We start from the raw sequence: 18427 nt of genomic DNA, 5'->3' as shown, positions 1-18427 counted from the left end.
TCTCCGGCTTGAAAGCGCTGTGTTTTTTGTTGATACCACGTTGTGCTATTTCATTTTGAGATTATTTCCCATCGAATATTGAATATATTGAAGTGTATTGTGTGAAGTGTATATTGAAGTGTTTTGGCATGGCTGGCCGAGTGGCACTATATCCATGGTATTGGAAGGGGGATTTAATTCTTGCATGTTTTATTTTGTTGTGCATGATCAGTCAACATCCTCTTCCTATGATTTTTCCACAAATCCCACCCTGACAATACATATATAGGTATTGGATCGGTAACCGATACGCAAGTTCAGGTATCACAATCTGAATTGGGAAAGGAAAAAATTGTATTGGAACATCTCTTCTGGGACTTCTGTCAACACCTGAAACATTCTGCTGCCCCTGACCACAAACCACTTCTAAAGCATGGACTCTGTTCAGTAAACATTCTTGAAGTGGCAAACTTTAAATTTCCCAGATAGGTAGCTCAGGAGCTAGCTGTAAAAACAGAACACAAATATCCCAGCATTAGATTTGACCTCTGTGTTTCTGTGTATGCAGTGTGGTCTGTGTGTGCATGTGCAGTGTGGTCGGAGTGTGTGAGTGTGTGTGTGTGTGTGTGTGTGTGCGCCCTCTTCAAAAAGACCACCGTGACTATAGCAACACAGCTGCTCACAATAGGACTGAGTGACGGCATGCAACACAGAGTTCAGCTCCATGATGACAAACCACTTAAAACAGCCCATAATTTGCCCCTGACAACAGCAGCAGCCCTGCCGAATCACTGAGACTGATTGAACCTCTCTTTTGTATAAATGTGATATAAATGGAGGCCACAGCTTGAGTTCAGGATTCCGACAAGAAACCACCAAAGAGCAAACGGCGCTGGATGACGGCCTAGCCTCACAGCTTCAAACTGCACCAGTCAGCTCACTCAATAAAGCTCTCTTCACTCCCATGATGTCCTCCCAAACCAGAAAGGCAAACAAACCAAAATCAGTTGTTAAAGTGAAGTTTATCAATGTCTTCATTTGAGCCGAACATCTGTATTAAACACTTTGCTGTGTGGTACACACAGGGCTCCAATGCTTTCCCTCAGACTTAAGCAAGTGCTTTATGTATTTTAATGTGGCAACGTTTCATGTCTGTTTGTTATGACGGTTTAAAAGCCGTTCTAGTGACGGGCATTGGGAATTAGCAATAACTATAAATACTGTACATTGGATATTTTGTTGCACAAATGTCTATGTCTTAGCATTTGTCCCTATTCAAATAAACATGAAATGAAAACAAAAAGTTGCTGCTTTTTCCCTCGAGTGGTGAAACCAGTCGCTCATTGGTAATAATGGGAACGCCAGACAGGACTTGGTTTCTGGCTTCGCCTGCTGCGGTTATGAAGTAATGGCTTCCAAACACTGAAGCCGGACGATCGCAGTGACAGGCAGACCTTTTAACATTGTGAAAAGGGAGGGGAAAAAAGTGTGCTGGAAAATGAACCGATATATTGATATTAAAGCGGTCTGCTAAACACACTTCATGGCTTTTTACCACCGAAGGATTTTGATTGAAGATGATTTCCATTCTGGCTCGAGCAGATGAAAATGTAACTGAACAGTGACAGATAATATTCTTTCTGACATTGGCATGTATGCCACATGTTGAGAAACAGTAAGATGAAGGCAAAATGTATAAAGCTCTGAGCCAGCTTATTAGCTGTCATGAAGGAGTTAGTCTGGCATTGCCAGACCTTTCTTCACAGGGTCTGGCTAGTCCACACAGCATTCTGTGATCGTCCACACAGCCAGCTAGATTATCTGTGAATGAGTTTTCTGTTGCATGACTAAAACAACTTTTGAATGTACACATGTTCCTTCCCGTGGCTATTTTGCAGAGGTACCGTGGCTCCGTCCGGCGCTTAGCACCGCCCAAGACGATTGTGTTTGGTTTAAAGAAATGCCAATACACCACAGCACGTTTTCTCTCATCCCAGAATGCTGTGTGGACTAGCCAGACCCTCCTCCGCAGCGCTGTGGAGGAGGGTCTGGCAATGTAAATACCCTGCAGAAATCTGAGGAGCAGTTAACCATAGTCCTCATAAATCCACCGGAGATAAGAATGCCAACACAAAGGAAGTGGAAGGTGACGGACATCCGGCCTAAAATTTGTGGATAGAGACTATGAAGGAAAAGACTCTTCTTAAAGGTCCCATGGTATAAAAATGTCACTTTATTAGGGTTTTTTAACATTAATATGCGTTCCCCCAGCCTGCCTATGGTACCCCAGTGGCTAGAAATGGCGATAAGTGTAAACCGAGCCCTGGGTATCCTGCTCTGCCTTTGAGAAAATGAAAGCTCAGATGGGCCGATCTGGAATCGTGCTCCTTATGAGGTCATAAGGAGCAAGGTTACCTCCCCTTTCTCTTAATTTGAAGCGCACAGAGAATTTGGCCCACTCATAAGAAAGAGAGACATCATGGCTTTCAAACGAGCAAAGTGGCAGTTGGTCAAGGCTACACCCCCACCCTCCACCTTGCCCCCTCCTCTCTCCTCCTCCATAGCTACAGACACAGAAATGGCACATCCTAAGGAAAGCTCATTGTGGGACTGGCTTCAGTGGCTGTAATTCTGCACCAAGGCTGAATTTCGGGAAAGAGACTTCAGATACAGTATTAGGGGACCACTAAGGTCTATATAAAAGCATCCAAAGAGCACCATGTCATTGGACCTTTAAAAGAGTTCCCACTAAAACTGCAGCTCTCTTGCACCTCTAGAAGTGTGTGATGAACATCATCACATTGTGCTCATTATGCATGGTAATATGAAACTAGCTCTATGTGCATAGGCAGTAAAGCTTTAAATATTTGAACCAAGACTTCGACCAGTTTGATTCGATCCAACAGATGACTGGTCTACAGTTGAAATGATTAATCAATTATTTGTCTACTTTTAAATGATGGCCAACTATTTTATTAATTGATTAATCAGTATGAGTCAAAAATCTCTGATTCCATCTTGTTAAATGTGAACATTGTCTAGTTTCTTCTCTCCTCTGTGACAGTAAACTGAATATCTTTGAGTTGTGGGCAAAACAAGACATTTGAGAACGTCATCTTGGGCTTTGGAAAACACTGATCCACATTTTTCACAATATTATGACATTTTAGAGCCCTAATCCATAAATCGACAATGAAAATGATTGTTAGTGGCAGCCATGGACTAGTGGCATACAGTATGTGGACAAACTACTACTGGTGTGTGTGTGTGTGTGTGTGTGTGTGTGTAATGCAGGTAGTGGGCAAAAAAGAATGGAAGCTCGTGCAGGCTCATTAGCCCAGATTTTGGGCATGTATTTTCCTTTCTGGCTTACATTCTGAGATGACCTTTACTTCCTTTTTATACAATGCATTTCTTGCAACTCGCTCTCTCACACATATCTGTATCTCCTCCTCCCCATCTTCTAGCCTGTCTGACAGCCTGTCTATTTCTCTTCTCCTCTGCGTGCCGCTCTGTTTCCCTGCGAGTGCATTGGCAGAGTCTGCCATTAGGATCCAGTCCTGTGACAGGAGGGAGCGGGTGGGGGGGGGCAGAGACGCTGCCAGTTAGAGGGCTTAAGGCGGATCTTTCTACTCTGCATCAGATATGCTGTATGCTCACCATGTATTTCTGGGTTTCAGCACAAATGTTTAAGGGTTTGTTTTGTTTCATAAAAAATGCATCCTCTCTGGTAGAAAAAAACACCACTGCAATGTCTAAACTCACAAATCAGCATTTTCAGGTCAGATAAGGCCTCAATATGTCCTTAAAGTACTATATATTAACCCTATTTTATGTTCACAAACTTCTAAAACCAAACCTTCACAAACACAAGAGCAGAAATGCAAAAAGTGAGTTAGTTTCCAGATCTCAGCAAATGACTAGTTGTAATAAACTTAAAGCTTCATTGCGTAACTTTTTAATTTGAATGAACGTCCGTTACATTAAAGCCATTGCCAAATGAGTTGCTACAAAGCTAATTAAGACTATGAGCTCCACACAACTCTCTGTATTTCTCAGTTTGACTATGTTCAGAAGATTGGGTCGCCTGGCGAGTGAAGATAATGACCTCTTCTGAAGAGTCCATCATGTTTTTTTAATCCTCCGTGTCCTCCTTGGCTACTAGCAACTGCGTGGAGGAGGGGTGGGGGTGGTGTGTGGTCACGCAAGGCTTGTATCATGTGGACGCGTCGACAGTTTTGTTGTCATTACTTAGAATTCCTCTCAGGGGAGACAGAAACTATGCACCATAGCTTTAAGGCATCTTGCAGGGTTCCTTATGTCAAACTGGTAATGCTGGGACAATTATTAATGGAGGACCGGTGTAATGGTTGTCAAAGGAGTTCACTACGCTGCAGTGGAGCAGTTTATAACTCCAGCACAATTTAGCTAATGCAAATCACTCTATAGTGCACAATGAGGCGGAGTGAAGACAATGAGCTCTCTCCAGCCTATTAAAAGCACACACACGTCCTCCACTGGACAGACCATTACACCAATACTGCGAGCAACACTTGTTAATGGCTTCCCCAAATCAATCCCAGTCTCCTGTAAGCATCTGCTTTCAATGAGGAATGGTAACAGGCAACTGTTTGTTTTAACATGTCATCCCGGCCTTTTAAGTGCGAGGGCGGTTTTGCTGTTCTTCTGGTTGGGAGGAAGTGGTGGGCCTCGTCCCCGGGCTTCACAAAGGGCTTGAAGACAGAATCTGTGAAGCCGGGCTTAGATTAATGGTCCAGACACTGAAGAAAGCAACACTGTGATGTTTGAGTGCAGACAGATCCCAAAGCCAGGCAGGGCAGGCCAATTCCATCCATCACTGACTGTGGAGGAGTTGGGGGGTGGGTGGGTGGGGATGTTGTGGTCTACCCTCAGTTCACCTCCAAGAAGGACGGAAAGATCAGAGAGGGCTAACAGCTGGAGCCCCTCAGGGAGAAAGAACCAAAAAACCTCCTAGAGTAAAGAAGAAACTAAAGGGAAAGGTGCACCGGTGATAGAGATCCCAATACTGAGAACAGATGGCAGGCTAAAAATACAGATTGAATACCATGAGAGACAGGTCATGACTAGGCATGTCACAACTTAAGATTTTAAGACTGATTAATTTATGAGGACAATGCACATTAATCAACATTTCTGTAAATGTGCCAGTCTGTTAGCCTTGTGACTAATATTGAACTGTAGTCCTAGTTACCTAGCACGTTTGTCTTTATGGCGGGAGGAAACCAGGGCACCCGGAGGAAACCCACGCTAACTCCACACAGACCGGGGATCCAACTCTGCAGTGTCTACTTGCTGTGAGGCAGCAGTGCTAACCACTGAGCCTAGACCTGATTATTGCCGCCTTCCACACAAGTTTCCTACGGTGATTTTAGCAATCCCATGATTGACACATTTTATTTCTTCAGGTTTATTGTTAATATACATTGAAGATTAATGAAATAAATAAGTGATTAATAAGATCTGTGGGTCAGTGAACATTGTATCAAATGTACTTTTGTCATTGTTGTTCACCCAAAGAAATCATCTCTCCATCGTGATAGCCAACTTTGCCAGACAAGGTGGGCTCAGTATCAACACCTCCATCCCCTACAGCACCCATCCTTGTTAATGAGGAACCACTTGAGTTTGTGGAAGATTTCACCTATCTGGGCAGTCTCATCAGTAAGGACAGTGGGGCATCTAAAGATATTAAAGCAAGGCTGGGAAAGGCTCAGGGTGCCTTCTCCCAACTCCGTCCCATCTGGAGATCAAAACAATACAGCCTTGAAACGAAGATGCTCCTATATAACTGCAATGTAAAGTCTGTTCTGCTGTACGGTTCACAGAGCTGGCGAGTTGTGACAAACCAGACATGAGGAGAATGGAAGTGTTCCATAATGATGCCTCCGACGAATATGCCAGATATTTTGGCCTAATAAGATCTCCAATAATGAACTGTACAAGACATAAGTCGCCTTAAAGCGTAACTCTTGCCAAAATGCAACCTAGGGTCTTTTTGTGAATATATACCCGAGTCAAACTTTCGTTTAAAAGCATAATTAGGACGGAAATGCCACTTTTAAGATTTATCATATTCTCGTTTTCAGTCAAATGGCCTTCTGAATGGGAGTGCTAGGGGCACTACTATGATAGCATCAAAATCACTATTTTTAAAACACTGAGAAGACTCGACTTAAGTTACACTTTAAGATGGACACCACCTGGCAAAAGAAAACCTGGGAGGCCCAAAATCACCTGGCGCAGAACTGTGACCCTAGAGCTGGAACAGATGAACCGGTCATGGGGAAAGGCCCAACAGCTGCCAGGGACCAAATGCAGTGGAGAGAGCTCATTGAAGCCGCATGTCCCATAGGGAATGAAGAAGAGTAAGTAACTAAGTTATTGTGATATCCAGCTATGCTGATTGGTTTTATTTGCCCATTTTTGTTTCTGAGATTTCTGCCTCCACAGTGAAATGGTGGTAAATGGATTTTTTATGTTTTGTTTATGTTTACAGCATTGACAAATTAAAAACAATAACAAGAAAATGTGTCCCTATTGCTCTGAATAATCCAATGAGCAGTTTTAATAGGAACTATTTCCACCTACTGTGGCCATGTGTGCACTCTCCTCAACATACTGCAGTGCTGTCGTCCTTAAAGCGTGACTCTCGCCAAAATGCAACCTAGGGTCTTTTTGTGAATGTACCCGAGTCAAACTTTCGTTTAAAAGCATAATTAGGAAGGAAGCGCCACTTTTAAGATTTACCGTATTTACCGGTTAAAGTTCCATATAAATGCATGGATAATTCGTTGTTTTTATTAGTGAAAAACAATATTGACCTTTTAGTTGAAAAAGGAGCCTCATATAAGAATGACATTTCCTCCTTTGGAGTCCGTTCATTCGCATTCGGAATAGCGGTCGGAAACAACAAGAGCTACGGTGAGTTGTTCAAACCCTTTTTTAGTAAACTCTGGGTACACAAACAATGTTGTCAATGCTTTCGTTAAGGTGTAGAGCCCCTGGTGATACTTCGAGCAAAGTTTCCTGTTGTGTCGAGCCTTCTTAGTGTTTTAAAAATAGCGATTTTGAGGCTAGCATAAAAGTGCCCCTAGAACTCCCATTCAAAAGACCATTTGACCGAAAAACAAAAATACGGTAAATCTTAAAAGTGGCGCTTCCGTCCTAAATATGCTTTTAAACGAAAGTTTGCCTCGGGTACATTCACAAAAAGACCCTAGGTTGCATTTTGGCGAGAGTTACACTTCAAGAATTGTGCCGTGGACAATTCTACTGCAAGCACAAGGGAAGGTAGAGCCACCACCAACCTGGATTTTTCAGGCCAATACCGAGATCAATGTTGGAGAGTTCATAAAATTTGATAACAACAGCATTATATTTTAATCTGTTAAATTATTAACGGTGATTAACTGATAATCAATTAATCAATTAGTTGAGAATAATTCTTGTCTTTGGGAACACATATCTGTGCCGTTTCCATTTGCTGATGAAGGCTGCTTCAGACAAAGGCTGAAAGCTCCAGGAATAGCGGAGTAAATGGACCTCACATTTAGAATGATTACCACAGAACTGGATGTCAACATGACAACAGTGTTCAGTCTGACCAGTGGCAGATTAGAACTGTTCATCAAAGAGCAGACACATGCAGTTGATGCGGCCTCAGTCTGTGATGTTTACAATTTTGGGGGGTACGTACCACGACTGTGTGCAAACGGAATTTCATAAGTTTGTGGGTCAGCATGCAAAGGTGCAAAGACAAGCACAAAAACCAAATAGAAGCCCTGCATACTGGCTGCGTCACTTAGCGTTGCACACACCGAATCCACCATACAGACCGAAAAAAATATATAGTTGTGACTTTCGGGACGTCATGTTAGCTCACCTGGTAGAGCGTGCGCCCCATGTACAGAGGCTGAGTCCTTACCACAGCGGCCCGGGGTTCTCCAACAGAAAACGCTGTTCACAAACTGCTCCAAACAGCTCTATTGTAGTCCAGCCTTTACTTCCATGACAAATGTGCGTCACTTTGTAACACATGTTATATTGCTTGCCTAGCTTCTAGCGTAGCACGCCCTCATACTCTGCTTCTGACTGAGTAGTAGTCCTTACCTAGGTACTGCACATGTCAGACTCCCAACAAAGATGGAACAGCAGTGTGATGTCTCACTCTGTAGCTAAAACAGAGAGCTCAACACACAGGGTGAAAAGAGGAGCTGCAGCAATGTGCAGTACAACAAAAATATGGTGTTTTTTGAAAATTAAAACATGTAAACCTATTCTGATATAACCTCTAAATTCAATTATGAACCTGAAAATGAGCATAATATGAGCACTTTAAGTTACTGCCTGTGTATATATAAAAAAAAGAAATGGGTGTCGGTAACTTTAAATAATGTTCTTTGTGTACTACAGCCAGAGCAGTGATTTGACACTAAACAGCAAAAAGAATGTTAGCCCCAAGAATCAGTAGTGGTGCTGTACAGTATGTGGTATTTATCAGCTTGTTCCTAAGACATTGTGTGTGACTTCAGGCCCAGTGTGGGCCAACTCCGCTCCCTCCTTTACATCCAATAAAGAGCAGACATATGAGACAGCACTGCAGCACCATCTACTGACTACGCTGTCCGTACACACACACACACACACACACACACACACACACACACACACACACACACACACACACACACACACACACACACACACACACACACACACACACACACACACACACACACACACACCTCTGTCTGTTCTGAGGCAAGGCCTTGGTGTCAACAGCAAACATCTTGGACACAAAGATGATGAGCGGATCGTTTTCCCCACTGGAACACTGGAGGAACGCTGGAGAGCAACCGAGGGGAGGAAAAGTAGTCAAACACATCTGAAATCCTTACACAGGAGGCAGATGAGCGCCAAAGTCTTTGTTAAAACCAAGGTGAAGTCCCAGCCGTTTGCCAAAAACAATGAATCATGTCAACATGAAATCATTGCACCATCACAAGTTGGAACTGAACTTTCAAACGTAAACTTTTCAGACAGCCAAATGATTTATTAAGCTTACCTATATAAGACTATGTTTTATTTGTATATTCACTTGGGGAAATATGTTTGTTTCACAGTAGTGTTCATTCAGTTCAGAGTGAGTATCTGATTTTGCTAAATTAGCAAACACTATTTGGTCATTTAGTCCAACTAACAATGAAATTAAAAAGTTGAGCAAATAATGTTTAGTCATTTCAGGTACAGGGTATTATTTTTGAGAAATGCAGTTTAAATTCATCCCAGTTTATGTCCTTATTAAACAGCACTTGGATCAAGTGCCAGGTCAGATATGTCAACTAAATTCCATTGCACCTTTTTTACCTCTCAATCTATACGGGTCAAACATTAGCAATAGGGACGTGTATCTCTGCGATTCGATCTGTAATTAGATACACAGTCCCTCATCTCTACAAAAACTAAAACGATAGAGATACATTTGTAATGATAGGATACACTCTGATTCAAACCTAATTTGATTTAGGATTTGTGATTACAACAAATCAAATATTTGCTAAACTTTTATTTCAAACACTCAGTCAGAAATTTACAAAGAGAGTTATATCTCCTGCATCAACAATAGGAAACATGAGCAGTGACACACTTTTTGGCCTGTCCCTAAAGGCTTAGACACTACGGTTGGGTACCGTTCACATTTTATTGATACCGGTACCTGAAATTCAGTTCCGGTTACAACGGTACCTTTTTCCGGGACTTTCCCTAGTAATAACAAAAAAATTATTATATAAAGATTTTACACTCAAAACTAAACAAACAAAACTAAATATAAAACCCTCCCTCTCTCCTCCCAAACCCGTCCATACAATCTATTAAATCAAATAATTATTCATTTCTTAAACACAACTGTAACTTTTATTCTTGTATTTGTCTCTTATTCTATTTTAGCCTGTTTTATTTTGATGACCGTTTTTAACTGCTCTTTAATTTTTTATGTAAAGTGTTTTAAATTGCCTTGTTGCTGAAATATGCTATAGAAATTAGTTACCTTGCCTTGCAACCTCAGCCTGTCAGTCACCAGGGCATAGAAACCACAGTAGTGCCTGCTTTAGAGCTTAGATCAGGCCCAAAAAAAATACAACTACAATTCTGAGTTGTTTAAACTGCAGAAATCTGTTTGGAAGGGGTATGCTTGGAGAAGTAACAACAGAGGACATTAAAGGCTGACTATCATCTTTCTGCTATGGCGAGCCTGCTTCATGTCTGTTCATCGTCCCCGTTTTATTTGCTGTCATAGGCGAGCAGCGTGCCGCACTTAAAGCAATCAACAAAGCCAACACATATGTTGTCACTACTTTAAAATGGTTCCATACCTCCAACTTTCCTCCAAACTTGCTCAAAGGGAGGCTAATTCTCCTGTTTTTATTTTTTTCTTTACATCGTCAAGCTCCATGTTGCACCATACAGCCCAGCAGGCCCGGTGTGCTGCATGTGAGTGGAGGAGACGCTGCGTCTGATTATGGCATAGCTTTCTCCCCACTCAATTAGGCTAATAAAGTCATGTTTAAAAAAAACACAAATGCTTGATCAAGGGCCCAGCCCGGCCCGAGGATAGTGGCGGGAAATGTCGGCCCGACCTGGCCAGTTCTGGCTCGGGCAGAGAATTTAACCTCTAGCCTGCTTGTCTCATAGGAAGTGTAACGGCAACAGCACTGCGAGCGCTTTCGCTTCGCCATTGATATCATATTGCAGTGAACGGAGTCTGCGGGAAGATTGGAAAACTGTAACCACACTAGCCGTGACTCACTGTAACTTTAACAAAACTGCAGAGGCGACGTAGTTTGCTCGTGTTTTCTCCGTCTGCACATTTAAACCTAAAACAACCTTTAAACCGTGTGTGTGTGTGTGTGTGTGTGTGTGTGTGTGTGTGTGTGTGTGTGTCTACCTCTCTTCAGCTCTTGCGTCTGTTCGGGCAGTGAGTCAAACCGCCGCGGCCCGACACTCATCAGTTTCTCCACCCTCTCTGCCGTCATGTCTATGGGACTGGGAAGTTTCTCACACACCATCGCTACAGACTGTGTAAAGAAAAACCCGACAACAAATGCACAACATCGCACCCAAAAATGCTCACCTGAGGCAGTCAAACAAACATAGGAAGGGAAAGATGTTTAGCTGATAAGAGATAGAGGCCAAAAGGCGAAAGGATACAGAGGACAGCCTGGGCCAGAGGTAACCACTGGCTGCAGATGGCAGAAAGAAGAACTTTGGGGTCCGAGTGACGAGAGTCCCTGGCCAACACCTTCACCCCGAGCGATGCGATCACCTTCTCCACCTTCTCCTTGTCTCTACAGTCACAGAAACAGGATAGATAGACTTTACAGACGGACGGCGGGGCATGGATAGCAACACACTCTGCTACAAGATAAGATGATATACACTATGGTATATCTTCATGTTCAAACATCCCATTAAAACATAGAATTCATTCAATTAACAAAGCAATAGTATTGAGGGGCTCTCCTAAATGTGATACAGAAATGGGCAAATATACATCTGTTTTTGAAATGTGTAAAGATACAAAAGGTTTTGGAGATATGTGAAGGGTGAAGTGGTTACCTCGGTTGGTTATGATTTTGGAACGGTCACCCCTTTAGCACATTTTAGCAGCTAAAGTGGGGGAGTAGCAAAGAATGCCTACAGTGCTAAATTGATTGGAACACTCTTGCACACAGCAAGGGAGACTATTGTCAGGCTACATTTACATTTAGGTTTTAAAGCGGGGTTTTGAGCCAAAAGCGATCTCCGTGCACACAAGGGTTTTTAGCTCCAGAAGGCCAGAACACGGCCAGAACCGCATATCTCATCAACATTCTCGTATACTGGGCATAAACAGGAAGCAGCATGTACCGTCTACCGTTGCTGGTAGTTGCCATGGTAACGTTAGTAGCTTTAGTCTCAAAGAACGATCATGACCGATAAGAGCCAATCAGATGGGGAAACAGTGTTGGTGTTGCCAAAGGTCTCCGTTTGCGGCCCTTGAGAATGCAACACAACCCTGCAGATTCCAAACCAAAACGGTCAGAAGTGTTTCCAAATGTCTCTGGTTTAGGGGCTCGGAAAACACCAGAGCAAGGGGAATGAGAGGTGTAAACGTAGCAAAAGATATTCGTTTTAAACCAAAACGTAGCAATGTAAATGTAGCCTCAATTTCGCGATCGCTAAAAACAGCCCTGCACTGGACGATTAGTATAAGGAAGTATTATAAACGTTTTCTTTGGAAAAAAACTGACTTACACCCTTATGACAATGTCGAGGGATTCGCCAAGATATGGTGACCAATTCTGGACGCAGTGGACCCCGCGGGACTGAACTTTGCTCAAACCATTCAGTTTCCATCTTGTTAAGTGGGTAAAACCACTTAACAAGATGGGAACTGAATGGTTCGAGCAATTTGTCTGCAATTATTTCCGTTTGGTGGTGGTGGTGGTGTGTGTGTGTGTGTGTGTGTGTGTGTGTGTGTGTGTGTGTGTGTGTGTGTGTGTGTGTGTGTGTGTGTGTGTGTGTGTGTGTGTATTGTTTTATCATTACTTTTGTATATCTTTGTCTTACTCTGTCTTGATGTATGTATAGTAAGAACCCTGTTGTGTTTTTTCTTTACTTTTCTTAGATGTGTTCAGTTCATGGAAAAAAAAACAGAAGAAAGCAATAGTGCTTGTGATTTCTAAAATGTAACAAAGTGTTTCAGGGTAGTATGTCACCCACCTCCTAGTGACAACGGCATCATATAAACTCCAAATGTTATCCAGCACGAGCTGCACAAACAGCTGCTTCTTTCCTTTGGCCTGCAGCAAACAAGGGAGACAAAGACATCACACCAGAATCAATGCAAGCTCACCAGCGATACAAGCTTCCAAAAATGATGGACGCGCGATTATTCTCCGGAATATAGAATATAGTTTTGTAAGAACGAATGCCAGGGAGACAAATACTAAAAGCATAAGAGCTGAAGAGGGAGATAGAAGACATTTATGTTTCTTTGCACCAACCCATGCACACACTAGGGCTGCACAATTTATCGCAATTTATTTTATTTTAATTTCTTTTAAATTTCTTTGAATTTTCAATGAGAATAATCATACAAAAATGATAATTCCCTCTAATATCGTGAATTATAACACAATCGAATTATCAGTTAAAATAATCACAATTAGATATTTTTTTCATATCTTGCATGCAGGGATTTCTGTTTTATTTGGCAGTTTGCAGATAATCTGTATCAGCATTTTATTTCCTGATAACCGATAAAGTTAATGAATTAAAAAGTGGGCTACTTTGGCTCGGCTACAGCTCTGTATGTGCCTCTGCTTCGGTTTCACTCACCACTGAGTCTGAATTAATGTCCCGCCCACAACAATATCCGACTATCTTTTACTGGGTATTATGTTAAAAGTTTCTCATTTTTTAAATAATTGCTTAAACTAAGTTTTGTGTTGGAGTTTGTAACATTCTTAATTTTGACCTTAAGATTTTCATTTTTACTGTAAATGCATATCAGTTCCAAATATCGGTTATCAGTTTCATTAACTACTAATAATGGGTATCGGTATCAGCCTTGTGTGTTTAATGGTCTAATCATTTCAGCTGTACTTGTAGGCCGTTATATTGTTGGCTAGTTTCATTTATAATACAACATCAGATTTTATATGTAGTGTTCGCTAACGTTAGCTTCTTGTCTCATCTGGGGTCTGATAAACAGTAAATTCATCAAAGTCAGGGTGCCCAACACTATTTTCCGATAAACTGTAGCTGTCATATTTCATGGTACCCGCGTGAGTGCGGTTTTCATGTTCCAGTTTTTCAGCCTCAGAGAGGGGAGAGCGGCTGACTGTTCGCCTGAAATCAGTAGAGCAGACTACTCTGCAGAGCTGTGTATAATTACAATTGTATAACATAAACGGCTGATTGAGCAGCAGTGCGCCGCTGCTACATGCATATAGCGTAAACCTTGCATGTGCATGTGTGGTGCTTATGATTAATTTAGTCTTAGTCTTGTGCCAAATGTCATAATTTAGTCACATTTAGTCATTCGCATATCTTTTTTTGTTAGTCAAGTTTTCGTCAACTAGTCTCGTCATTTTAGTCTAGTTTTAGTCAAAAGAGAACTCAAGGTATCTTAGTCAAGTTTTAGTCGACTAAAAGTCTCGTCATTTTAGTCTAGTTTTAGTCAAAAGAGAACTCAATATATCTTAGTCAAGTTTTAGCCAAAACATTTTAGTCTTTTTTTAAATAACAAATTATTTCTGATAACCATTTCAGTCAAATAGTAAAATAAATTATATAAAGTTATATAAATATCGAGCCTTATTTCACCAGTAAATTCCTGTTAAACGATAAAAACAACCACTGAATAGGAAAATGGTATTTTACAATAACATTAAACGCAGCACGAGGCTGGCAAGGCGCAACATAGTAAACGCAACATATGCAACTGTTGGAATCTTCTCCAGTGAAATACAGACAAAATTTTACACCGTTTAGCTGTCAGCATTTTAACCGTGTTTACTCCAGCTGCTAGCTAACGGTAGGCTAACGTTACCTTCTGCCAAGTATAGTGTTAACTAGCGTCCCGTGCAGCGATGTTTCGGTTGCCTCTAACGTCCGTTCAGGAGCATCAGAGAAAAGCGTGGGCATTTAAGTGGCACCGAAATCTGCGTTGCTATTCGGTCCGGTAGATAATGGTCGTTAAGGTACCGGTCGGTGCCGTATTAGCACCGTGTCTCGGTACCCAACCCGAGTAACAGCGGAATATTCTATCTCATGATGGAAAAGTGGAGACGATTGTAGACGAAAATGAAGAGAGATTTTATCTTAGTTTTTATTTTATGCCAAACATTTTAGTCTCGTCATTTTTCGTCAACAATAACGCATGTTAATTTTGTTTTAGTCAGCGTTTTTGGACATTGGCGCAGTCTCGTCATCGTCTCGTCTTAGTCATGGAAAAAAAGGTCGTTGACGAACATATTTAGTCTCGTCTCGTCTGACGAAATTAACACTACTGGCAAATAATGGCAATATTACTTTATCATGTGAGAAAGATTGCCTGAAGCAAGCATATCCACTTGTCTTAGACAAAGAAAACGCTAAACTTAACATTAGGGTTGGGTTTGATTCAAGTCTCACATTTAGCACATCAAGATGAGCTCCGAACTGAACTGTCTGTTCAAAACGAGTACAGAGCGGATTCAGCTCTTCTCTGGCGCCCCATGTTAGCTCTAGTGAGTGGGCGGCAGTGTGTAAGTGTGCAGGCAGGACTGCAGGAGGCCAAAGCAGGCTCCATTAGCATCTCACAGAACTACACTCTACATTCGGTTCAGTTGGAAATGACACGCGGTTAGGACTGAACATTGAATTGGAGGCAGAGGCCCCACACTGAGTGGGGAGTGGGAGCACAGAGACAGAAGTAGAAATACAGATCAGAGGGTTAGATCAGCAATCAGCCAGCCAGTGTCATACACCTGCTGGTTTATCATCGCGTCGTAGCCCTCAGAATCTTAATCCAATTGTGAGGTGATTGGCACCACCAGTAAAAAGAGCACAGAACCGGTACTGATGATGTGAACACCTACAACTGTCAGACATACAAGGGTTATGTAAAAACCATCATTTATCCAGTGATATGGACTAAAATAGGGGGACCTGGGCAAAGCTAGTTGAAATCAGTGTAGGGCTGAAGGATTAGTCGTTTTCAATCAAAATCGCGATTTGAAAGAATGCGATTGGCTAATCGTCAAGACTGCAATTAATCAAATGTGAATTATTTATTTGAAGGTTTGGTGTAATTTGATTTGATTTAGCATTTTTTATTCCTCTTTTCGTTATTATATTTACTGTTTTTTCATAAGATAAATGCTGGAAAAATGTTACATATCACAGATTGTGTACAGAAATATCCTAGTTTCAGTGGATTTTTCATTTATATTTTATCACTTTATTTAACACGATCGGAAAAGGTGCAATATGCAGGTCAAAAAAACAACAACCGCAAATCGAATCGCAATATCTGGCAGAAAAATCACACTTGGATTTGTTTCCCCAAATTGTTCAGCCCTAAATCAGTGTTCACAAAAAAGAAGAATGGCAAGGCAGGGAAACTAAAGGCTGAAATATAGTACTACGTAGTCTCTACACAGAGCCTACGCCGTAGCCTACGTTAGGGGCCTACAGCGCTGTGATGATTTATACTTGTGCGTTGGTGTGTCTGCGTCGTTCTAGCGTATCTCTTGAAGAGGATAGCAGAGCCGGCATGTGAGTGTGCGTGGGGATTGTGTGGTAGAGCGAGAGGGAGAGTGTCACGTGATTAGCTTCGGAGCGAGTAGCAACTTCGGAGGTGGAGAAGGAGTCTCCCCTGTGCTTTCTGACCAAAGTGGGAGATCTGTAGAAAGGAAAAGTTAGCCCTCTCCTTGATTTCTTGTGTTGATGGAGAAGGAGAACCCAGAAATGAGTCGGGGGGAAATGCAACGCTATCAAGCCACGGCCAAGCGCCCAATCACAGTTGTTGCAATCGGTGTCGCCACAACATGTGGTTACATTTCTGGGCACCTCCCCAGAATACGGCGTAGGGTCCGTATCTACGTGTACCTACGTACGTACCTTAAGGCCTAGATTCAACGCAGAACCATAAATCAAATTAAAACAGGAACTCATTCACACTAATTAAATAACTGTCATAATCCACAATCCATTGTTTATTAGTAAGAATATTAGTAATAATGGTAATACTATTTTCTGATTCTTGTCTCACCTAAATGCAAAAGGTTTAGCAAGTTAACTAATAAGGACAATGGACCTAATGTGTCAACATCATCGTGACATATAGGGCCCTATTTTAACGCTCTAAGCGCACAGCATTAAGTGCCTGGCGCAGGTGCGTTTAGGGCGTGTACAAATCCACTTTTGCATGGTTCAAAAAGGGTTATACTTTGTGTACTTACCTTACTTGTACTTTAATTACAGGCGTGTTTTGGGCGTAACATGCAATAAACCAATCAGAGTGTCCTGACCCATTCCCTTTAAAAGCCTTGTACCTTTTTGTACCTTGGCGCACTGCTATTATGATGGCGGATTTGCTGAGCAGGAAGGAGAGATTTTCAGGAGAAGAAACGGATCTGCTCGTGCGCGAAGTGAAAGCGCGCGAGCAGATCATATCATAATACTATTTCACATTGCAATATTTTTATTTGTAATCTTTTGCATGTTTGTGTGCTGCTGCGCTTCCCTGTGTGTGTGTGTGTGTGTGTGTGTGTGTGTGTGTGTGTGTGTGTGTGTGTGTGTGTGTGTGTGTGTGTGTGTGTGTGTGTGTGTGTGTGTGTAACAAGCATAGTGTGTGCGCGCTGTGCATGAGCCTAGGCGGATTTTACTAATGTGCTGTTAAAATAACAATGAAATGCTGCACTATTGACTTTAGACCAGGTTTTTGTTGGTCAATGGCGCAATCACTTTCCGCTGCCTCAAGATCGCAATACGCCAAGAATGCACCTGAACACACCTCCCTGTAAGACCAGAACGCCCATGGGTGCACAGACGGGCGCGGGTGCATTTGCTATTGAAACGACGCGGGCGCTGGCCAGGAAATTGACAACTGCATCGGTCTCAAACTAGAAAAGACCCTTGCGTCGTGCTTGTGCGCTGCGCCAAGTGCAACATAGGGCCCCTAAAGTTGCACTGTAGTGCTTATGAATTCAACCGTATATTTGTGATAGACCATATTACTCAAGCTAAACATAATTCTTGAATCACAGTCACACTGTAATATCTCCTTTTTGATATTTGATATATAAGAAACAAACCCAGATTTTATGTCCCCAAAGAACCAAAAATTGCTTCTGCGAGAAATCTCTGTAATTTACACTAAAAAGGTCAACGTAGGAGTGAGATGGGATACTTGCTCTAAGAAAAGGCGAAGAGAAAAACGGGGAACATAACACAAATGAGCTGCTGACTATATATGCCAGCCAGAGTAATTAGAAAAAAAACTAAAAACAGCTGTTATTTTTTTATAGTTATTATCAACCCAAGGGTAAGTATTATGGATGTTTGATTGTTAATCTGTACCCATTTTTAATGAATAAAATAAATGCATATATTCACAAATTTTCCACCTTTATTTTGACAGGACAGCTAGGGGAGAAAGGGGAGAGAGAGGGGGAAGACTTGCAGGAAATTGTCACAGGTCGGATTCGAACCCTGGACCTCTGCGTCGAGGCATAAACCTCTCAGTATATGTGCACCTGCTCTACCACTGACCCAACCCGGCCACAAATTATTATGTTTTATGAAGAAAAACAAACAGTAAGCCCTGAACAAAGATTGAATATGAGGTTGCGCTCCCCTTGCAATGAAGTAACCT

The 18427-nt window shown here is 41.9% G+C and overlaps 1 protein-coding gene across 2 annotated transcripts in view; it reads right to left on the bottom strand.

The window, feature by feature from the left end:
* Window positions 1-18427, bottom strand: part of efl1 (elongation factor like GTPase 1) — a 122250-nt gene that overhangs the window by 88047 nt on the left and 15776 nt on the right. For both annotated transcript variants that reach the window (XM_028583511.1, XM_028583520.1), the window contains exons 9-12: window positions 12784-12863; window positions 11230-11366; window positions 10967-11089; window positions 8766-8865 (exon numbers count right to left, since the gene is read on the bottom strand). In XM_028583511.1, coding sequence (XP_028439312.1) covers window positions 8766-8865; window positions 10967-11089; window positions 11230-11366; window positions 12784-12863 — 440 coding nt within the window. The remainder of the gene's footprint in view (window positions 1-8765; window positions 8866-10966; window positions 11090-11229; window positions 11367-12783; window positions 12864-18427) is intronic.

The sequence above is a fragment of the Perca flavescens genome, chromosome 1, assembly GCF_004354835.1.
Source record: "Perca flavescens isolate YP-PL-M2 chromosome 1, PFLA_1.0, whole genome shotgun sequence".
NCBI lineage: Eukaryota > Metazoa > Chordata > Actinopteri > Perciformes > Percidae > Perca > Perca flavescens.
This window is presented reverse-complemented; position numbering and strand designations above follow the sequence as displayed.